The sequence below is a fragment of the Mirounga leonina genome, unplaced genomic scaffold (genome assembly GCF_011800145.1).
Source record: "Mirounga leonina isolate KUSES-001 unplaced genomic scaffold, KU_Mleo_1.0 Mir_91, whole genome shotgun sequence".
NCBI classification, from domain to species: domain Eukaryota; kingdom Metazoa; phylum Chordata; class Mammalia; order Carnivora; family Phocidae; genus Mirounga; species Mirounga leonina.
The window spans coordinates 18785598-18806524 of NW_023270839.1; the positions used below are offsets into that span (position 1 = coordinate 18785598).

The 20927-nt window shown below is 57.8% G+C and overlaps 2 protein-coding genes across 3 annotated transcripts in view; one reads left to right on the top strand and one right to left on the bottom strand.

The window, feature by feature from the left end:
- The first annotated feature begins 64 nt into the window (after nucleotides 1-64).
- LOC118003418 (bifunctional peptidase and (3S)-lysyl hydroxylase JMJD7) lies at nucleotides 65-18418 on the top strand. 2 transcript variants are annotated; one of them, XM_034994460.1, is made up of 25 exons: nucleotides 65-154; nucleotides 3944-4097; nucleotides 4172-4425; nucleotides 4795-4851; nucleotides 5349-5444; nucleotides 5638-5714; nucleotides 9238-9310; nucleotides 9609-9745; nucleotides 9870-10001; nucleotides 10360-10400; nucleotides 10587-10629; nucleotides 10883-10937; nucleotides 11281-11411; nucleotides 11680-11763; nucleotides 12040-12077; nucleotides 12906-13041; nucleotides 13648-13784; nucleotides 13991-14213; nucleotides 14341-14458; nucleotides 14752-14889; nucleotides 15084-15188; nucleotides 15348-15527; nucleotides 15873-16039; nucleotides 17113-17299; nucleotides 17383-18418. In XM_034994460.1, exons 1-25 carry the CDS (start codon nucleotides 91-93, stop codon nucleotides 17595-17597), a joined length of 3042 nt encoding a protein of 1013 aa, XP_034850351.1. In that variant the 5' UTR covers nucleotides 65-90; the 3' UTR covers nucleotides 17598-18418. The 2 variants fall into 2 exon arrangements, with proteins under 2 accessions (XP_034850351.1, XP_034850353.1); XM_034994462.1 differs by lacking the exons at nucleotides 9238-9310; nucleotides 9609-9745; nucleotides 9870-10001; ... (14 more) ...; nucleotides 17113-17299; nucleotides 17383-18418 and adding exons at nucleotides 5943-6102; nucleotides 6198-6723.
- SPTBN5 (spectrin beta, non-erythrocytic 5) overlaps nucleotides 18323-20927 on the bottom strand; it is a 44933-nt gene continuing 42328 nt past the window's right edge. Inside the window, exons 64-69 of the mRNA XM_034994601.1 lie at nucleotides 20835-20926; nucleotides 20599-20684; nucleotides 19731-19778; nucleotides 19377-19470; nucleotides 19004-19155; nucleotides 18323-18390 (exon numbers count right to left, since the gene is read on the bottom strand). Of these exons, the coding sequence (XP_034850492.1) occupies nucleotides 18323-18390; nucleotides 19004-19155; nucleotides 19377-19470; nucleotides 19731-19778; nucleotides 20599-20684; nucleotides 20835-20926 (540 nt within the window). The remainder of the gene's footprint in view (nucleotides 18391-19003; nucleotides 19156-19376; nucleotides 19471-19730; nucleotides 19779-20598; nucleotides 20685-20834; nucleotide 20927) is intronic.

The following is a 20927-nucleotide window of genomic DNA, read 5'->3' on the forward strand; positions in this document are numbered from 1 at the left end:
GGGCCCGGCGGGGGCGGGGCCCGGCGGGGGCGGGGCCTCGGGGCGGAGTCTTCAAGGGCGGACGCGTGGTCTCGCAGCGGCGGCGGCGTCATGGCGGAGGCGGCTTTGGACGCCGTGCGGAGGGAGTTACGAGAATTCCCGGCCGCCGCAAGGGGTGAGTGGGTTCGCGCGGAGCCTGCGGCGGCCTCGCGTCGACCGCCGGGCAGCCTCAGGACGCGGGCGGGACCTTGGGCATGCGGGGAACCGACGCCCCGAGTCGGGTGCGCCCTGACCCTCCTGGGCCGCCGACAGACACCACGGTTCCCTCTAGTTCATGTCCCCAAGGAGCGCAGAAGCTCGTGCACCTGATTCGTTGCTGGCCCCTCTCCGATCACTCTTCTGCCCCACCCCCGCCCTCACCCCCGTGCTGGGTCCCCTGCTCCTCTGCTCCCGTGTCCTCGTGGCTTTCTGGGGTGACTCTTCGCTTTACTCCCAGGGCCCGGGCCAGTCTTCCTCCTGGTGTGTTTCCCACAGTCAGCCCGTCCTGAATAATGGGGCAGTCTGTTGCCCTTCCCAGCCTTTCCTGTCGCTAAGTTTTAAGATGGTCGGATGCTCCCTTTCTGAATCCTTTGCTTGGAACGCTTTATTCAGGAACAGACTTCCCTGAGCTGGTGCAGAGCTTTGGGAGAATTGTAGGCAGCTGTAGAAGTAATTCCTGGCTCTTCCCCTGCTTGTTTTTTTTTTTTTTTTTAAGATTCATTCATTTATTTGACAGAGACACAGCGAGAGAGGGAACACATGCAGGGGGAGTGGGAGAGGGAGAAGCAGGCCCCCCACGGAGCAGGGAGCCCGATGCGGGGCTCGATCCTACGACCCTGGGATCACGACCTGAGCCGAAGGCAGACGCCCAACGACTGAGCCACCCAGGCGCCCCTCCCCTGCTTGGTTTTTTAGTTTTCTCTCTCTTTGATTCCGTCCCTCCCATTTCTGTTTTACCATTAATTAGCAACACGTGCAGTGGCTTAAAAAAACAAAAACGGATTTATAATGTGAAGTAAGCATTCCTCCCATTCTAGGCTCCAGTTTGCATCCTTCCAGAAATACTCAATTTATATCTACACACATACACATACACTCGCGTGCCTATATAGCTCCTTCTGTATACAAGTGGTAGCCTGCTAAACACACTTTTCTGCACTTTGTATCCTGAAGATCGCCCCGTATCCCTCTTCCTCAGTCTTTTTCACTCCTGTGTACTAGTATGGTAATTTACTGAATCAGCCTACTATTGATAGGCATTTAGGTCATTTGCAGTCTTTCGTTTTGCTAATGCTGCAGCGAATATTTTGAGCACCTCAATGTGTGCAGCTCTGATCAATGTGTTTAGGATATATCACTGAATAAAACAAATGTCTGCCTTCATGACCTTACCTTCCAGGTGAGGAGACAATTAATCCTGGACACACTAAATGAGTTAATTATACAGTAGAAGAAATGGATTAGAAGATAGATGTTGTGGGAAAGAAAGTAAAGCAGAATAAGAGGTCTCAGGCCAGGTATGGAGTGGGAGGGCAGGTTCCAAGTTTAAGTAAGATAGGGTAGGTAGGCTGCCTTGATAAAGCAGCATTTGAGCACAGGCTTGAAGAAGGAGGGGTAGGGAGTGAGCCACTCAGACATCTGAGAGAAGAGCCTTGCAGGTAGAGGGCACTGGGGCCGATGCCCTGAGGTGGGAGTGTGCCTGGTGTGTTCACGGAACAATGAAAAGGCCAGCGTGCCTGGAGCAGTCTTTCTGCACACGTGCGAGTATTTTTGTTGCTTAAATTTTTAGCAGAAGAATTGTCAGGCCAGAGGAATTGTCTGGATTCCTTTTGAAATTCTCTCACATTGAAGCCTCGAGGGAGCAATAGCCCTTCTCTACAGGAAGTCTTTTAACTGGAGGTAGTAAAACTGAAATAATTGCAGAAAATGCAAAAGGTGAAAAACAAATGGTAGTGTCCACATATTTTAAGCATCCCAGTGAGAACAATAGGGAGATTTACAGAGCCCCCCCAAATCACCTTCCCAACGTCACTGCGTTGGTGGGCTGGCTTGACTGGGAAGGCCCTTTGCCAGGTTCCACCCCCTTGCTCCCTTGTCTGCTTGGCAGGTTCCACTGTGCCTCTCTGGACAGCGAAGCAAGCACATGGGCCAGGTCTTTCCTTTTCAGTTTTCTTGGGCCCGCCAGGGTCTTCCCACTCAGTTCCAATTTTTGATCTAAAGACATTTACTTTCCAACTGCAAAGCAAAGGTGACCGGTGTGGAGACTGACATGAGAGAGAGGGCATGACCTCAGAGATGAAAATTAGTGCAGTGGTTGCTGACTGGGGCCAAGACATTCAGGCTAGATCTCATGGATGAAACTAAAAAGCCAAGCCCTGTGTACCCTTTGTAGAAGCCGGGAGAGAGGCATTCCAGTCTGAGTGAGCAGCAGGAATAAAGTTTGGCTCTACCTGAGAGTGTGGTAAGGGGCCGGCACCAGACAGGAGGAAACCAGACTGGAAAAGTAGGTTGGGCCTGATCATGTATTGACTTGAATGCATGCCAGGGTGGATTATAATTTATAAACCATTAAAGGATTTTTTTTTTTTTTTTTTTTAAACTAGGGGTATGACAAGATGAGATTGTATTTTAGGAAGATGATTGGGGCCAGGGTGAGGGATGCTTTGAGAAGGAATGGAATTAAGCCAAGGAAACCAGTTAGTTGACTACAGCAACCAGCCAGCCAGGAGATGTTGGAGACTTTTTTCAACCATTTCTGAGCACCTGCTGTGTGTTAGGGACCATTCTATGCCCTGGGGATACACCGGTGAACAAGGCTTACGTCCCTGCCCTTATGGAGCTTACATTCTATTCTAGCAAGAGAGACCAATGAACAGTTTTGCTAAATGAGATACATAGTGTGTAACATGGTGATGAACGAAAGGGAGAGAGAAGGAAAAAAAAGGGAAGGGGTGTAGGGTTGTTGTGGACAGGTTCCAATTTAAAAGCATCACCAGGGAAGGAAGCCTCATTGAAGTGACATTTGAAGACCTGAGGAGGTAGTCTGAATGTAGATACTAGCAGAGGAAAGGAGGGGGTGGTTTGAGAGACCGAGGAGGTAGAATCAGTAGAATTTCGGGATCATCAGTAGGTGACCTGAGTGAAGGAGAAGGAAGAGCCAAAAAGAGTAGATTTGGGAGAGGTGACACAGGGCCACCATAGACGTCTGCGCAGGTAGCATACCGCACAACCTGCACAAATGCACGTGGTAGCGCTGGGTGTCTGGGGGTAGTGATGCTCTTCAGTAAGATCAAAAATATAGTTCAGCCCTTACTTTTCCTCTTAGGGTTTTGTGTGGCAGCCTGTCTGCCCAGTTAGGTTGTAATCTTCCTGAGATGACAGTAGGATCATCACTTGATACCTCCACATGGGCCAAATCAAGTACTGAGTACATTCTAGGTGCTCGGTGGGTATCACTGTTGGTGGGTGCTTTCCAGAGTCTTGACTCACCCACACCAGCCTGTGGCCTTGGGGCCTCAGCTCTACTCATTCTGGAGTTCCCTGCCCTGCCTAAATGGCTGCCTTCCCAAATGGCTGTCTTCCCTAATGGCTGCCGGGAGGTTGGGCACTGCAGAGTGGGAAAGCTGAGGGTTCACTGTACAGGGCCGGACATGGTCTCAGGGAGGGTTTGGGTTTGGGGCTGAGCAGCATCCCCTGGCCCTGTGGACTCTTATGTCCCAGCTTGGTGTGTTTGTGGGTGCTCCACTCTTTGTCCCTTAAATTTCCCTCATTCTTCAATTCCTGGTTGTCCAGGGTCCCTTGGTCATCAGTGGGCATTACCAGTGGTAACGGTATGTCCTGCCCAAGGAGGGCATCTCTTCTGTAGGCACTGGGGCACAACTGGGTGCTGTTGGCTTCAGTCCCCCCACCCCCCTCTTTCTCTCAGAGCTCTGTGTGCCTCTTGCTGTGCCCTACCTGGACGAGGCCCCCACTCCACTCCACTTCTACCGAGACTGGGTCTGCCCCAATAGGCCCTGCATCATCCGTAATGCCCTGCAGCACTGGCCAGCTCTGCGAAAGTGGTCCCTCCCCTATCTCAGGTGGGGGCTCCCCTGGGGGGTGTTGGGTGGTACTTTGTGGTACCTGGGTATGGGCTGAAAGTCCTTTCCTCCAGAGCCACAGTGGGCTCCACAGAGGTGAGCGTGGCTGTGACACCAGATGGTTATGCGGATGCTGTACGAGGGAACCGCTTTGTGATGCCTGCTGAGCGCCGCCTGCCCCTGAGCTTCGTGCTGGATGTGCTAGAGGGCCAGGCCCAGCACCCAGGAGTCCTCTACGTGCAGAAGCAGTGCTCCAACCTGCCCACCGAGCTGCCCCAGCTGCTGCCTGATCTAGAGTCCCATGTGCCCTGGGCCTCCGAGGCACTGGGTGAGTGAAGGTATCGGTCGGGCAGGGAAGAAATGGGAAGGAAGGAGTCAGCTCTGCTTGCTGCTTCTCCCTTTGTTGATGACTTGGCCCATACTCTTGGCCCCTCAGGGTTAGGAGCTATGCACTAAACCTTCAAGTCTCCAGGCCATGACTTTGAATTGAACTACTGAACATTGCTATCCTCCTTTCTCCCCCAGGGGAGGAGGCCCCTTCTGGAGCTCACCCTCTTCTGCCCTTTCTCCCTGTTTGCTCCCTGTGAGCCTCTGGTCCCCCCTAGGCTTTGGTCCAGCATCACTCTATGGTGGTTATTCCCAGCCTGGCATTTGAGGATGGCCCCCCCCAACTTGCTCTCTTACCTCTGACCTACAGGAAAGATGCCTGATGCTGTGAACTTCTGGCTGGGGGAGGCGTCTGCAGTGACATCTTGTAGGTGTCAAAGGAATACAGAGGTGGGGGAGGAGGGAAGAGGCGGCCAAGAGTGGAAGGTTGGGTCTGGATGCAAGTTAGACTGACTATTCTCTAAGATTTCTTCTGGGATTCCGGGGTTTGGACACGACAGAGGGCCTCCCGATAGCTCAGGTTGGGGAAGGTCCCATGGCACTGGAGGTGGAGGGCACTGTGTCTTCTGGGTCTCTAGAAAGCTCTCCAAAGGCCAGCTGGGTCAGGGGTGAACTCAGGAGAACGCTGTTTGCTTGAATTCCCCTCTAGGTAGACATGAGCCCAGGTGAGCACCAAGTCCCTGGTGAGCAGAGATCTGAAATGCCGAATGCTTGCCCAGCTCCTCAGCATCCCCTTGGGCCTGCTTTGTGCTCTTCTGTTATGCCATCTGTCACATCGGTCTTAGGTGCAGGGTCCTGAATGTGATCATTTATCCCCTCCTGTGCCCTGCCCCTCATAACCCTGGGCCTTCTTTGTATTGGCAGTACATAAGGACCACTATGAGAACCTCTACTGTGTGGTCTCAGGGGAGAAACGCTTCCTGCTGCACCCACCCAGCGACCGGCCCTTCATCCCCTATGGTATGGGACTCAGCCTGCAGGGGCTGGAGAGCAGGTGGCCCAAGGTAGAGGGAGGGCAGCAAGGGCCCTGGGCAGCCTGGTGCACCAGGCCTGAGGTGTGGACGCAGTGTTTCCATTGCACTCAGGGAACAAGTGGGAGGAACTGAGAAGCCGTGGGCCATTTGAGTGTCCCCACACCTTTCTCTGGTTTCAGAGCTGTACATACCAGCAACCTACCAGCTAACTGAAGAGGGCTCCTTTGAGATGGTGGATGAAGAGGCCACGGAGAAGGTGTCTGCCTTGTTTCTGGGCCCTGGGGAGAGGGAAGGGTCAGAACCTGGTCTCTGAGGAGCAGGCACGGTAGAGTTGGGGAGATGGCACCTGGCTCTGAAAGATCCCTAAGTCTGGATCCTCCCAGTGCTGAACAGGGCAGGTCTTGTGGTGTTTCCCTCTGGAAGGCACAGAGCTGGAGGGCCTGGGGGCTTTGGGCCTGCTCCCTGGCATCCATTGTGTCCCCAGGTACCCTGGATCCCACTGGACCCACTGGCTCCAGATCTGGCCCGGTACCCCAGTTACAGTCAGGCCCGGGCCCTTTGCTGCACTGTGCAGGCCGGTGAGATGCTCTACCTGCCAGCCCTGTGGTTCCACCATGTCCAGCAGTCCCATGGCTGCATTGCTGGTGAGGAGCTGCCCGCAGGGCAGCTGGGGGATGGGTTGGGGAGGCAGTAGGTTAGGAGGGGGACCTTCATGCTCAGGTCTCCATTTTCCCCACAGTGAACTACTGGTATGACATGGAGTATGACCTTAAGTACAGTTACTTCCAGCTGCTTGACTCCCTTACTAAGGCCTCGGGCCTCGACTGATGGAGCCCTGGTGAACATTGCCACGACACCTGGTGGGAAAGGTCGTGCCTCCCCGGCCAGGTCACTTCCAGAGTGTGCTGGCTGCCGGCCCAGCTCGGCTTGGGATCAACGTTGGAGAATTTGGGGAGGTGATCTGGAGGCCCAGGAGGTGCCAGACAGGTCTGGGTGTGGGCTCCCAGGAAGTTTCCACACAGGCGAGGCAGCAGCCTGTCCGGAGGAGGCGTGGGGCTTCGGGTGCGACGCCGCCTCTCACTGCCACCGTGGCCTTGGGCAGCTTAGCACCTTGGAGCGCTGGTGTCCTGCCTGGAAACCAGAGAAGCTGGTGTTTCCTACCCCACGGCGTGTTGTTAGCCCCGGACAGAGAGCCTTAAGGACCAGAAGGGCTGGCACGGAGGGAAATGCGCAATAAAAATGACCGTGATTCATGGGTGCTGAGACTCCCTCTCGAAGTTGCCTTCTGTGGTCTGGTGAGGGCTGGAAGGTTCAGGTAAACATTTCAGGGTTACTCTGATTGTGGCTGAGGCTGGGTCCAGACCTGAGCCCGAGGAGCTCTCTGCTGCCAAGACCCCTCTATCTGTGACAGCCGTTGCAGCCCCTCTCAGGGCAAGCCGACCGCACCGACTCGGCCTGTAAAGCTGTGGCGAGCTTTGCTCTGGTCTTGTGGCCTGTCCTCCAGCTCCCGGGCAGCTGGCGAGGTCTGGGGCCCCCAGGGTCACCCCTGCTTCTCCCGCAGCAAGGACAGGTAGGAGGGGACAGAAAACCCTGCCGCCCACCTCCACGGCAGGGGTCTCTGCACGCAGACTCCCTCCCTCCCTGCACCCACCCAGAGCTGGAAGAGCCCCCTTCCCCGAATGCCACCCCGAGGCCTCCTCATCCCGGCCACCCGGCTCCGAGGGTGGAGGCAGCCGCGCACACCGCTTGGGAGGGCTGTTTCGTGGAACGAACCACACACCCCTGCCAGGTTGTGACGGGCCTGGGGCACTCCTCTCAGATTGGCCAAGCGCTTCTGTCAGGACTGGGCATTCCTGTCCTACTGGCACCAGAGGTTGTGAAAGACCCTGTGACAGGGGACGAGGCTCTTCCACTTGCTGCTGCCCTGGGCCCACTCCCTGCTTTCTAGATGTCAGTGGCCCTTCTAGGTCCAGGCATGAGAGCAGGGCTGGGTGGGGTAGGTGCTGATGGTGGCGGCTGGAGGGAATGGGTCTTCGTGGGTGGCAAGCCCCCGTCCCAGGGGTGTCTGAGTCTCCATATAGGTTTAAGGTTCCTCGTTTCCTCAGCAGGTAGCTTGTCCTGGAGTGGGTGTGAGGCTTGGGTGGAGTGGAGGCCGTTGGGAGGGACCAAGGAGGAGCTTGGGGCCAGCTGGTGGTGCATCACTGGCTCTGGGTTAAATAGCCAACAGTCCTCGGTCCTGCATCCACTGCCTGTCATCTGTGGCTCCTGAGGACGGACAGCCTCATGGCTCTGGTAAGACCTGCTAGGGAGCTGGGCCCCCACTCTGACACTTGGTCTTCCTGGGGCCTGGTTAATGCTATTTCTTTTTTTATTTTATAAAGACTTGTTGCTTTGAGAGAGAGTACGCTTGTGGGGCGGGGGTAGGGGCAACAGAAGGAGAGAATCTCAAGCCGACTCCCCACTGAGCACGGAGCCTGACACGTGGGGCCTGACATGTGGGGCTCCGCGGCTGGATCTCACCTGAGCCGAAATCAAGAGTTGGATGCTTAACCAACTGAGTCACCCAGGTGCCCCCCCACCCCCCCAGTTATTGCTGTTTCTTAAGGGGAGCTGTGGGTGTCTCCAGGTGTAGAGGGGAGTTTGCCCACATCGGACCAGGGCGTCCTGCCCTAGAGATGGGCTCAGGCAGAGTTCCTGGCCCCATGGATCGGGCCCTGAGAACTCAGGCTCCCGGGAAGTAGCTGCTCCAGTGGTCCCGACTCAGTTGCTTGGAGTGTGGGGGCCCCAGGGCGGACACTGCCAGATGAATTTCCCCAGCCCTGCCCCTGGACTCCAGCCATCAGGACCCTTCTGAGGCAGGGCTGAAGGCCAAAAGGAATAGTTGGTACAGGTTTCTCTGGCACATTTGTCATGGTTTATATCCCCAGATCCATGTTTGTGGGTTTGGATGGACCCACCTGGGGACCCTCTTTAGCCCGACCTTGTAGCATCTGGAGGACTTGAAAACCTGTGGGTGGTGTGAGCTGCTAACTGCTGTTCCTACTCAGGCAGAGGGCCCATTTCCAGAAATGATTCCCGGCCAGGGGTGGGAGGCTGTCTGAAAACCAAGTCTGTGCTCTCCACTCCTGCTTCTCCAAATAGAGGGTTTGCTTAACTGGATCAGGCCTCCATTTAAGCTGCTTAACCAGGGGAGCAGCCCCACCAAGGGGCCCAAGGCCAGGCTGGGTCTTACTGTGCTTTTACCCCTTACCGTGCTTCTTCCCCTCTCTCTGTAGCTATATATGCCCCCAGGCCTCCTGCCACCCAAGGCCAGCCTCCAGGCTGCTTAGCAAGGGTTAGCTGGGGATGTGGGGTGGAAAGACTGAAAGATACTCTAGTAGGAACTGGAAGCAGATAAGCGTGGGATTGAGAGCCAGCCTGGTCCAGTCCTGGCTCTGGACCTCCGGCAAGTGACTAGCCTTTCTCTGCTTCTGTTTCCTTGTGGGATGGGTTATAATAAGTAGTCCCTACACATAGGGTGGTTGTGTGATTAAAGAAATTAACATACATATAAAGCCCTTGGACCAACGCCAGCCTGGAGTGCTGGGTAAGTGTTGGCAGGCATCGTCGGGAGCTCCCGTAGCCGCCTTCCCATTCAGGACTCTGATGGGGGGTGGGGCAGGGCCGGTCCCTTTGGTTCAGGATTAGTCCTGGATGGGTCACCCTGGCCTCTTTGGGCTTGCCTTGTCTCCTTCGGGCTCAGCAGCCTGCAGCAAGCCTGTCCTCTCCGTCCTCTGCAGGCAAAGGTTCCTGGGACCTGCCTGCTCACCATTCGTGTCCTGCAGGCCCATGGCCTGCCCTCGAAGGACCTAGGTGAGTGCTGGGCCCAGGGAGGACAGTGGCATTGTAGCTGGGCTCAGAGTGGGACAGGGCCAGTGGGAAGAGACTCTAGGGCTGGGCGTGCAGGGGGTCCTAGAGAGGGTGCCAAGAGGAGGTGCTGGGGGGAATGTTGGGTAGCGCCCCAGCCTCTCCTCCTGCCTCCCGACCTAGCCCCATTCCATGGGTCTCTAGGCCTCCCAGGGCTGCCTGGGATGGAAGGTCATGGACTCTGGGCAGCTGGGCTGGGTCGGGCTGTTGGCCATCAGCAGGCACTGGTTCCTCCTTCCCGCAGTGACCCCTTCTGACTGCTATGTGAGGCTGTGGCTGCCCACAGCCTCTAGCCACAGGCTCCAGACACGCACGGTCAAGAACAGCAGAAACCCCGTCTGGAATCAGAGCTTTCGCTTCCGAATCCACAGCCAGCTCAAGGTGGGCCAGGTGTCAGTCCCTGCCCTGCCCACCGTCCCTGCCAGCCCTTGTTCCGTGCCCTGGCCCCACTCACCTTCCTACTCCACTCCTCCTTCCTGCAACTCCTCACTCTCTTCTGTTCCAGAATGTCTTGCAGCTGCAAGTCTTTGACCAGGATCTTCTGACCAGCGATGACGCCATGTTGTCAGTGCTATTTGACTTGGGGACTTTGCAGGCTGGGGACTTTCGCCGAGAGAGCTTCTCACTGAACCCTCAGGCAAGGCTGTGCCCAGGGTAGCGGTGGGCCTTAGCTCCGGGAGGGGAGGTGCTTTGGAGGGGAGCTGGGCACATGGCCCTCTTCTCTAGTGGCTGGTCCAGGCTTCCCCAGCATTGCAGGGGCTACGGGCAGCCAGGAGCTGCTGTCACTGAGGAACAGTCCCATCCCCAACCCTCTTTCTTGGCCCTTAAGCCAAGAACAGCTTTCTAGGAGCCACCCAGAGAAGGTGGACAGAGAAACCTGGAGATGGACATTGGCTCTCCCCGCCTTTGGGGCCCCAGGAGCCCCTGCTGGCGTCTGCGTTGAAATCTACACACCCACTCCTCACCTGTTCTAACTTGCTGCTTTATTTCTCCAGGGTGAGGAGCGGCTAGAAGTTGAATTTCGGCTGCAGAGATTGTGAGTCAGGGGTGATGGGTGATTCCTGGGTGGGAGTGTTTCTCGGGGAAGGACAGAGCCCAGCACACCCAGAGCTGACAGCCTCCCCTGGGAGACACCCAGTGATTGGGGGGTGGCCTTCCCTCCTTGAGGGGTGAGAGCCTGGAAAGCTGGACTTGCGATGAGGGTCACTGGTGGCTTTTTCAGGACAGACTGTGCTGAGCAGCTTGTCAGCAATGGCATCCTGGTGGTGAGTCCAGAACCTCTCCCTCATGCCCTCTTTCCTGGGCCTGAAGCGTGGGCCCCTGTTGGGGATTCAGGGGTAGAACTGAGTTGGGGGGCCCTGGGATTTCAGTTCTTCAAGAGGATACAACCTCAAGCAAATGTTTGGTGACTCAGGGCCAATGTAATAAAGTGCTGAGGACCAAAACCAGGGTACTGGGAGGGTGGGGGCTTCTAACAGGGGAGGGGTGTGAGTCTGAGGGGCTTTCTTAATGACTCAGGCCCGGGAGCTCTCCTGCTTGCATGTTCGACTGGAGGAGGCAGGGGACCAGAAGCGTAAGTCCCCAACCTACTGGGATAGCCCCTAGCCATCCGCCCTGGTCTTCCCCTTTCTATGGGGACCCTGGATGGGACCTTCTATTAGCTGCCCTCAGCTCAGCTCTCCTAGGCAGCAGTCGAGGTTAGGGGCAAATCCATGCTGGGCTCCCCAGGACTTGAGCATGTCCCCTTAGTCCTCAGAGTGGCTGTGGTCGGGGCTCCATCTCCCAGCCTGGGCCTCTGCCAGTCTTCCCTCGCGGTGGGAGGGAAGTGCCCCTCAGGCCCCTTATGCGAGACCGCCTTGGGCCTCTGTGGGCCAAGACCTTATTCGCAGCCACTCTGCTCTGGTTCCTGTTTCCAGAGTCAGAGGGCAGAGTTCAGCTCGTGGTTCCTGGGTCCTGTGAGGGTCAACATGAGGCCTCCGTGGGTGCTGACCCCTTCTGCTTCCATTGCCCGGCCTGCTGGGAGCAGGAACTGGGTATTCTTCTGCAGGTAGTGTGCTTCTCCGTCACACGAGGCGGGGCCTGCAGGGTCTTTCTCCCTCCTTCCCTCCCCACTTCCTCCTAGCTGGTCCCTCTGCTCATGCTGAGCCCCTCGCCCCCCCACTCTGGCAGAATCAGGCATCCTGGGAAGAGGATGGGGTCGACGTTGGCCTCCTAGCCCTCTTCCTGCCGCTTTGTCACTCCCCGGGGCAATGGGCGAGGTCCTTGCGGAAGGGTCTTCTGAGGTCTTCTGAGGTCTTCTTTCATCCTCCCTGCAGGATGCCCCTCAAGAGCAACTGAAGGTGCCCCTAAGGGCCTTGCCCTCTGGCCAAGTGGTGAGGCTTGTCTTCCCTACGTCCCAGGTACTTGATCACCCAGAGGAAGAATGCCAGAAGCATGGGTCGGGCTGGGCCCTAGGCCTTGCAGGACTGGCCTGCTTTGGTAGGAGCTGCAGTCTTTGGGCCAGGCTCTGGGGAGAGGGGGTCTTCTGAGCAGCCCTGCCTTCGAGCCTCAGGCCTTGCCCCTGTGGAGATGGCCAAAGGCCCAAGGGAGCATGGGGGGCATCACAGGGTGTGGCTTGGGCCGGCATGAGAGGAACATGGTGGCTGACTTTTGTGACTGGTGTTCATGGTTTCCAGGAACCCCTGATGAGGGTGGAGCTGAGAAAAGAAGAAGGGTGAGAGCTGGGCCTGGGAGAAGCGGGGATGGCGGGGGAGGAAGCAGGTTGCTACCTGAGCTTGAGATTAAGGCAGAGAGAGGGCAAGGGAACTACCAGAGGAGAGAAATCTCGATCCTTTTGGGTGGCAGCCATTGTGGGTGCACCTTAGGTAATCTCCCTGAGACAAGAGGAGTCACCCACCATGGCCCTTCTTCACATGTCTGCGAAACTAACTTCTCACCACGAAGAGGTGGGAGCACTGTTTCTTGTCTCTTCTGGAGTTATTTTTGGGTGAGGGAGGGAGCAAAGCTCAGAGTGGGGAAGTAGATCTGTGGTGGTGGGACCCACCCAGGGGCCTATGTGCAACCTGGGACCCCAGAGGGGCCTATTTATTTATTTATTTATTTTTAAAGATTTTGTTTATTTGACAGAGAGAGACATAGCGAGAGAGGGAACACAAGCAGGGGGAGTGGGAGAGGGAGAAGCAGGCTTCCCGCTGAGCAGGGAGCCCGATGCGGGGCTCGATCCCAGGACCCTGGGATCATGACCTGAGCCGAAGGCAGACGCTTAACGACTGGGCCACCCAGGCGCCCCCAGAGGGGCCTTTTAAGGCACCAGCATTTCTGGTCCTGTGAATCCACTTTGTTGTATTCCCTGTGGTCCCGCAAGGGTCCAGGTTCACCTCCTCCCCCTCACATCCACGCCTGACGCTTCAGTCCGGGCAGGGGTGAGGGGTGGGGAGACTCTGGAGAGTTGGCAGTGGGTTTCTCAGGGGAGGCAGACCCAGCTTCCTTTTCTGTGAGGAGGCCGGGAGCTGCCTCATGGTCCCTTCCTTCTCCCCCCCAGACCGAGGGAGCTGGCGGTGCGGCTGGGCTGTGGCCCCTGTGCGGAGGAGCAGGCCTTCCTGAGCAGGAGGAAACAGGTGGTGGCCAGAGCCCTGAAGCAGGCCCTGCAGCTGGATGACGACCTGCAGGAGGACGAGGTCTGTGGGCCGGGCTGCATGGGATAGGCTTGCTCGGGCCCAGAGCTCAATGATTGTTTCTTCACCAGAGCAGAGTGTGGCCACCTCCTATCTGCCTGGCCCTGCTCTGCTTCCCTCTCACGTGATGTTTTCGGGCGCCCGATGCCATCAGATGCAGAGCAGTGCACGAGGCACCTGGAGCTTGTAACTGCCGCCCCCCCCCCCCGCCCCCGGCCGCCCCCGGGCTAGCTTTCCTTCTCCTTGTTTCTTGATTCTTGGCCTGGTCCAGGTTTTGGGACTTGGGTCCAATCTGACTGATCAGTGAGATGTGTGGGCTGAGGGCTGCCCGCCGGCCCGGGGCATCTCTTTCCAAGAGGGAAAGGGGGGGCTGTGTGGGAGACTTTTGAGGTGGCCGTGGGGCTTCCAGAAAGTGATTATGAGACTCCTCGGGCTAGGGGTGAGGAGATGAGGTCTTGTACTTGGCCATTTTTCCTAGAGTTCTTAAAACCAGACAAGCCCAACCCTTGAGAGGCTACTTCTGATTAGATCCTCCTCAGCAGGCCTGACCAGCACTGGTTCCAAGAGCCCTGATCAGCTGTTGACTGGCCTGGCTCTTCTGTCTTCCAGATCCCCGTGGTAGCTGTTATGGCCACCGGTGGTGGGATCCGGGCGATGGTTTCCCTCTACGGGCAGCTGGCTGGACTGAGGGAGCTGGGTCTCTTGGATTGCATCTCCTACATCACAGGGGCCTCGGGCTCCACCTGGTGAGCTGGCTGCAGGTTGAGCGCAGGAGTCTGGGGGTGGCAGTGGTAAGGCTCAGTGCCTCTGACCCAGTTGGGAGAGCTGGGAGAAAGGATGTGCCAGAGGGAAACCCGCTCAGTGGGACCACTGGGAGGTGCCTGCTAGACTGTTGTCCTAGGATAGAGAGCCCACGGTATACAATGACCCCCTGGGCTTTGGCTTTTCCCAGGGCTTTGGCCAACCTCTACGAGGACCCAGAATGGTCTCAGAAGGACCTGGCAGGGCCCACCGCGACACTGAAGACACAGGTGACCAAGAGCAAGTTGGGCGTGCTGGCCCCCAGCCAGCTCCAGCGGTTCTGGCAGGAGCTGGCTGAGCGTGCCCGCCAGGGCCACCCGACCTGCTTCACCGACCTGTGGGCCCTCATCAGCGAGGCACTGCTGCACGATGAGGTGCGGGGAGGGGTGTGGCCAGGGCATGGTCTGAAGGTGGGGAGCAGCCCTGGGCAGCAGGGGTCTGGCAAAGGTCTCAGGCACCAGAAAGCCACAGCTTTAGGTTCAAATCCTCTCCGTCCACCAGCCCCATGACCACACACTCTCAGCCCAGCGGGAGGCCCTGAGTCACGGCCAGAACCCTCTGCCCATCTACTGTGCCCTTAACACCAAGGAAAAGAACCTGACCACCTTTGAATTTGGAGGTGAGTAGCCCTGGAGTTGAGAGCTGCGCTCTCGTGCTGGCAGGGTGAGGGAGAGCTGGGCCTGTGTGTAGATGGGTGTTACACCCACCCCTTTGGGGCCAGGTCCCATGCTTTCCAGAGACTGTCATCCTCCCAGAGTCACTCAGGCTTCGGGAGGGGGTTAGGTCCATGCTCAGGGTGCCTGCACCCAGCCTAAGCCTCCAGGTCGCCAGGCTGCCCTGATGTGACGCCTGTGGTGTTTGAGGGTGTTGGGGGTCTGAATCCCACCGTGAAGCTGTGTCGTCTCCTCACAGAGTGGTGCGAGTTCTCCCCCTATGAGGTTGGCTTTCCCAAGTATGGCGCCTTCATCCCCTCTGAGCTCTTTGGCTCCGAGTTCTTCATGGGGCGCCTGACCAAGCGGCTTCCTGAGTCCCGAATCTGCTTCCTTGAAGGTGAGGGGTGGGGGGGCTGGAAGGTTATGGAAGCGGGGGTAGTGGGGAGAATGGGCCTGGGGAACTCCACCTCTCTGCTCAGTCACGGGGACGTTGCCTGGTCTAGGATGGGCTGTGGGGAAGGGTCAGGTTGTGATGGGGTGGGAAACTCTCCCCCTCTGGTCACCTCTGTTCCCCTCATGTCCCCTTCTCAGGTATCTGGAGCAACCTGTATGCAGCCAACCTCCAGGACAGCTTATACTGGGCCTCAGAGCCCAGCCAGTTCTGGGACCGCTGGGCACAGGATCGGGCCAACCTGGGTAGGTTCCTGGGCTCCTTGGAAGGAGCTGGAGAGACAGCCACTAGGGAACCTGGGGGATGGTCCGGTGGCCTTTGGGAGTCCACAGAAGCTAGGGTAAAAGTTCAGGGGTCCCCCTTTCCTAAAAGATGCTCCACTTTCCCCTTTCTTGACTGTGCAGACAAGGAGCAGGTCCCTCTTCTGAAGATAGAAGAGCCTCCCACAGGGGCCGGCAGGATTGCTGAGTTTTTCACTGACCTTCTGACACGGCGCCCACTGGCCCAGGCCACCCACAATTTCCTGCGAGGCCTCCATTTCCACAAGGACTATTTCCATCATCCTTACTTTTCCGCCTGGAAAGGTATCTTTTCTCTCCCTGGTCCCAGTTCTCCAAGGTCTGCCCATGGCCACCTGAGCCCTGGGTCCCTGGTCCAGACACCCCCACCCTCCATCCCCCAAGCTCCTTTGAGCTTAGTTCACTGGGCTGCCTAGCCCGGCAACCCTTTTTCCTCTCCTTATAGCGTGGATCAGTGCCCATCTGTGGGGTCTTGGGAAGTGGCAGGGCTACTTTGGCAGGAGAGGTCAGGGAGCAGAGGGCAGGGTTGGCTTCTACCACTAGCAAGGAGCTAGCGTTAGGCTAGAGGGGTCTGGAGGCCTCGGCACCAATGATAGCTGCTTTTTCACCCCATCCCCTTGACCTTTCCAGCCACCAAACTGGATGGGCTCCCCAACCAGCTGACACCTGCAGAGCCCCACCTTTGTCTGCTGGATGTTGGCTACCTTATCAACACCAGCTTCCCGCCCCTCCTGCGGCCCACACGGGATGTGGACCTCATCCTGTCGCTGGATTACAACCTCGGAGGAGCCTTTCAGGTGGGCTGGGGTGGGGGCAGGCTAGAGAGGCAGTGGTGACCCCAGGCCTGGCCTGACATCCTGGCTCTTGCCTCCAGGGACATCTACCTTAGAGTCCAGGATCTGGTCCAGCTTCCCTGAGAGGCTGAGACAGGGACACCATGGGAATGGCAGCCTATGAATTGTGGTTCCTGTGAATTTACCACCAGGGGAAGTTACAGTGACAGGGAGATGGGTTTTTTTTTTTTTTTTAATTCATTTATTTATTTATTTATTATTCTTATGTTAATCCCCATACATTACATCATTAGTTTTAGATGAAGTGTTCCATGATTCGTTGTTTGTGCATAACACCCAGTGCTCCAAGCAGAACGTGCCCTCCTCAATACCCACCACCAGGCCAACCCATCCTCCCACCCCCTCCCCGCCCAGAACCCTCAGTTTGTTTTTCAGAGTCCATCGTCTCTCATGGTTCGTCTACCCCTCTGATTTCCCCCCTTCATTCTTCCCCTCCTGCTGCTACCTTCTTCTTCTTCTTCTTTTCTTTTTTTCCTTAACATATATTGCATTATTTGTTTCAGAGGTACAGATCTGAGACTCAACAGTCTTGCACAATTCGCAGCGCTTACCAGAGCACATACCTCCCCAGTGTCTATCACCCAGTCACCCCATCCTTCCCACCCCCCACTCCAGCAACCCTCAGTTTGTTTCCTGCGATTAAGAATTCCTCATATCAGTGAGACAGGGAGATGTTTTTAAGTGTATTTTATATTTGGGGTCCCTGCTACCCCCATTTGGTCCAAGACCTCTGGAACCCTGTGCTGTGAGTTTTTGTGTTGGTCCAGTGAAGTTTCCTACAGAACCTGGGAGTTGTTAGCAGCCCCTCGCTGCAGAGGTCAAAGGAGCTGCAGCAGAGAGGTTGTCAGGGTTCGAGCACTTTCCCACGTCTGGCCTGGCCCTGTGGGGCTGCCTGGGTCGGATTTGGCATCCGGGCACTGAGTCCCCCGTGTCTCAGCTGCCCTCCAGCTTCAGCTGGCCCAGTGTTGGAGACACAGGGGAGCCCCGCCCTCTGACACCCTCTCCCTGCCACACAGCCGCTGCAGCTCTTGGGCCAGCTGTGCCAGGCGCAGGGCATCCCTTTCCCGCCCATCTCCCCCAGCCCTGAGGAGCAGCGCCAGCCTCACGAGTGCCACTTGTTTCTGGACCCAGCCTGCCCCGAGGCCCCGGCTGTGCTGCACTTCCCGCTGGTGGATGGCTCCTTCCGCGAGTACTCGGCCCCTGGTGAGCGCCCTTGTCCTCCCCCCTCCAGCCTTCATGCCTCTCCACAGGGGACCCCCCAGCCTCAGCTCCACGCTCTCCCCCAGGCATCCCGCGCCCCCCTGAGGAGAAGGCGGCCGGGGAGGTGAACCTGTCTTCCTCCGACTCCCCCTACCACTACTCGAAGCTGACCTACAGCCCGGAGGACACGGACAAGCTGCTCCGCCTGACCCATTACAACATCTGCAACAACCGGGAGCGGCTGCTGGAGGCGCTGCGGGGCGCCGTGCAGCGGAGGCGCGGGCGGCACCAGCCCCAGTGAGGGCGTGGGGCTCCCCTGCCGCCCGCCACACTCACCCCCAGAAGCTCCAGGCGAACAGGGCGAGTTTCCTCCCCCCCGCGTTCCGGAGCCCCTGGGGCCTGGAGGGCCCCGCAGCCCCCAGCAATCTCGCCACATCCACATGCGGGGACCTTGAGCATCTTAAAAGCAAGGAGAACATTCAGGGGGCTCTGGGGTCGCTGAGGTAGGCCTGGGGGACGAGGGCTTGAGCCCAAAGCAGTATTGACCCTATTTGCAGAAGCGCCCAAAGCCATGTGCCCTTCCCCGTTGCTACCTTGAGTAACTGTACCGAGTGAAATAGAGCGGTTTATGTGTCACAGAGGCTCATATAAATGTGAGGTGGGACCAGATGATCTGTCCTTGCTGCCAAGAAAGGACAGGTCATGCTGGGCTCCTGGGCACACAGAACAAGGACTGGTCCCCTACAGAACTAGCGAGCAGGTCCCGTCTACCCTGCTGGAGCCCTCGCCCTGTGCAGGGGACAGACTCACAGGCAGTGGCAGCCAGCACCCCTGTCCCCCCCCCCCCCCCCAGACGGCTGCTTCCTATCCCACAGTAGGGGTGGCCACACCTGCGATCAGAGGAGCCATGGGGACAAGCGCACATGGCCTACGACAGCAAGCTGTGATCTTGGCGAGGGCTGCCTCTTAACAAGGAACCGTCCATTCCAGACTTTGGTCCTGGTAGCAGAGTCCCATGCTGGTCCTCTAGAGGTTGTCCTTGTTTGTAGCCCTGAGGTTTGCTGCCACCTCAGGGTTTGCTTCAGGGCCCAGACCTGTTGGGGTAACAGGGAGGCAGAGTGAACTTAGGAGGTGGGATGTCTTAAGGGAGGCCAGGCCCTAACTTGCTGGGGGATGTAGATACCGAGAGCTGACAGGCAGCTGCAGGACGGACCATAGTGTGTGGAGGGTGGATGGGAGAGAATGGGTTCTCTGTCGCTCAGAACTCCCCCTCTGCTCTGGCCCCCTGATGCTTGGGCCCTGCCCTGGGCATGGGCCAGTGTCACAGCGGAAACAAGGGAGGCCCTGGGAGCCGTAGAAGCCACCATCCAGGACAAGGCCTATTCATTCAGCACCATGTTATCTGAATTCTCAAATGGAGCCCATGGGCCCTGCGGGAGCGGGCTTGCGTAGCTGCCAGAGACCACAGCCATGGCCGCCCTCCCGGGTGCTCCTTGGGCCTGACCCAGGGTGTCTGTCTCTGCGAGAGTCAGTGTGGGCGGGTGACCGCCTGACTGCTGGCCTGCTCTAGGACAGTAAGGCTCCCCTTTCCCGTCGGAGCAGGGGAGAGCAGGAGAGGCGGCCGAGGGCAGGCCGGCCCTGTCTTCTGTCGGACTGGAAGAGGAGGCCGAGGAGTGAGCGCTGTGTGGGCGCCTGGGCCGTCCTTACCTTGGGCCTGGCTGGGGCAGGAAAGGCAGTGGGAGCCGTGGGCAGGTGCTGGGGCAGGGCCCGCAGCCTGTAGGAACCCCAAGGGTTGTGGCTGGCCGTCGGCACTCACGGGCGTTTCCCTCAGTGAGGAAGTCGGGGGACAGCCATGGAATCTGTGGGGAGAGGGAACCTCAGGGCCTGGACTCTGAGCAGAGCTTTGTACCCGATGGGGTGGGTGCTAGGATTTTCTATTGCTGAGGGTCTCAAATACGGGGGTTAGTCCATACCCTAGCAGCTTAGGGCTGAGTCTCCAGATCTCAGGCTTGAGAGGGCAGCAGCTGTGCCAGTTATGGGGCTCAGGACTCCCACCTGCCCACATAGCCACGGGCCCTACCTGAGCGGGCTGGCGGTGCTGGGCGCACTCTCAGCAGCATGTGCAGCTGGGAAGCCCACGGGTCTGGCTGGGAGCTCCAGGCTCAGACTGTGGGCTGCAGAGCAAAAGAACAGTGGTCAGCGCTGGCCCCGGTGGTAGGCCCTCTGCAGCCGGCAGCCTCCCTGCATGTTCGTGTCTATCCCCAAATCCCTCTGTGGAAATCCTAATACCAAGGGGACGGCACTGGGAGGTGATGAGGTGATGAGGTGATGAGGGTGGAGCCCTTACAAAAACCCCAGAGAACAACCTGGCCCCTTCCACCAAGTGAGGACACAGTGAGAGGGCACCACTCACGACCCAGAAGAAGACTCTTACCAGACCCCCAATCTGGTGGCGCCTTGATGGACTTCCCAGTCTCTAGAGCTGTAAGAAATAAATGTTACCCACCCAGTCTGTGATAGTTTTGTTAAAAGCAGCCCAAACAGACTGATGTGCCTGCTCCAGGAGGCTGTGGTACGCACCAAGCCTTGCCCACGTGGTGCGCAGTGCGGGCCCAGCACTCGGGCAGGTCCCCCAGCGCACCCCTGCCTCCTAGAAGGCTGAATGCAGATGGGCTAAGAGAGGCTTAGTCTGGAGAAGATCCTGAAGACACTCAAGATCCCCTTGGGATTCTGGAAGGACAGACTCCGCTCCCAGGGGACCAGAGAGTGTGAGGAAAGAAGCCAGGAACCCCGAGAGACTGGGAGGAACAAGAAGGGACTCCCACCTGGGGCTCACAGCAGCCTGAGGACATGACCTGAATATCACTGTCTCTGGGTGGAGCCTATCTGACCATAGTGACGACAGACTTCGGGGGCAGGGGTGCTCTCCAGGCATCCTTCCTGATATAACTGGGTTTGGCCACTGTCCACAAGATACCCCAAGGGCAGTGCATTCAGAGCTTTTTGAGGAGTGGAAGGTTAGAGAAGGTCCCGGGGTCACAGAACAAAGCCTAGGAGCATGCAGGGAAGTCAGAGAGGCAGATTCCAAAGGGGGCAGAACAGGGCCAGGGGGCAGCCAGGGGGGCAAGCCCGGCCCTCCCTCTGGTACTAATTAGCGCTGTGATCTTTGGCAAGTGGGTTACCCTTTCTGGGCCTTAAACTGAGAAGACACTAAGTCCCACTTACCTCTCAGGCTAGAGAGGTACTAGTTGGGGGCCAGGTACTCTACCCCAAGTCCCTCCCCAGGTGCCCCTGGTGCTTACCAGTCGCGCTGCTCAGGGCTCGATGCCAGCTCTCAGCCTGCCCTTCCGAAGGTGCCGCACGCAGGGTCTCCACCCCGCCGCTCAGCCTGCCACCCACAGAGCCGGCGGTCAAAACTCTTGGCTTCCCACACCCGTGGGCCCCTGTGCCTCCAGCCCCCTGCTGCTCTTGGGAGGCCATGCCGGCTGGGTCAGGTCATGTTCTGGGGCCACTGTCTCCCTCCCCACCTGGCCCTCACCTTAAGGAGAAAGCATGTTTCCTGCCATGCTGGTTCCCCGGCCTCTCACACTGGGCTCCTCCGAGGTCAAGGGTGGCCATTGGGGCCATATCC

Excerpts from the sequence above, each read along its gene's own strand:
- LOC118003418 (XM_034994460.1), top strand. The coding sequence starts at position 91 with ATGGCGGAGGCGGCTTTGGACGCCGTGCGGAGGGAGTTACGAGAATTC. Across the intron at positions 10,630-10,882 it reads TCAGCAATGGCATCCTGGTG|GCCCGGGAGCTCTCCTGCTT; the intron begins GTGAGTCCAGAA and ends TTAATGACTCAG. Across the intron at positions 11,764-12,039 it reads TTGTCTTCCCTACGTCCCAG|GAACCCCTGATGAGGGTGGA; the intron begins GTACTTGATCAC and ends CATGGTTTCCAG.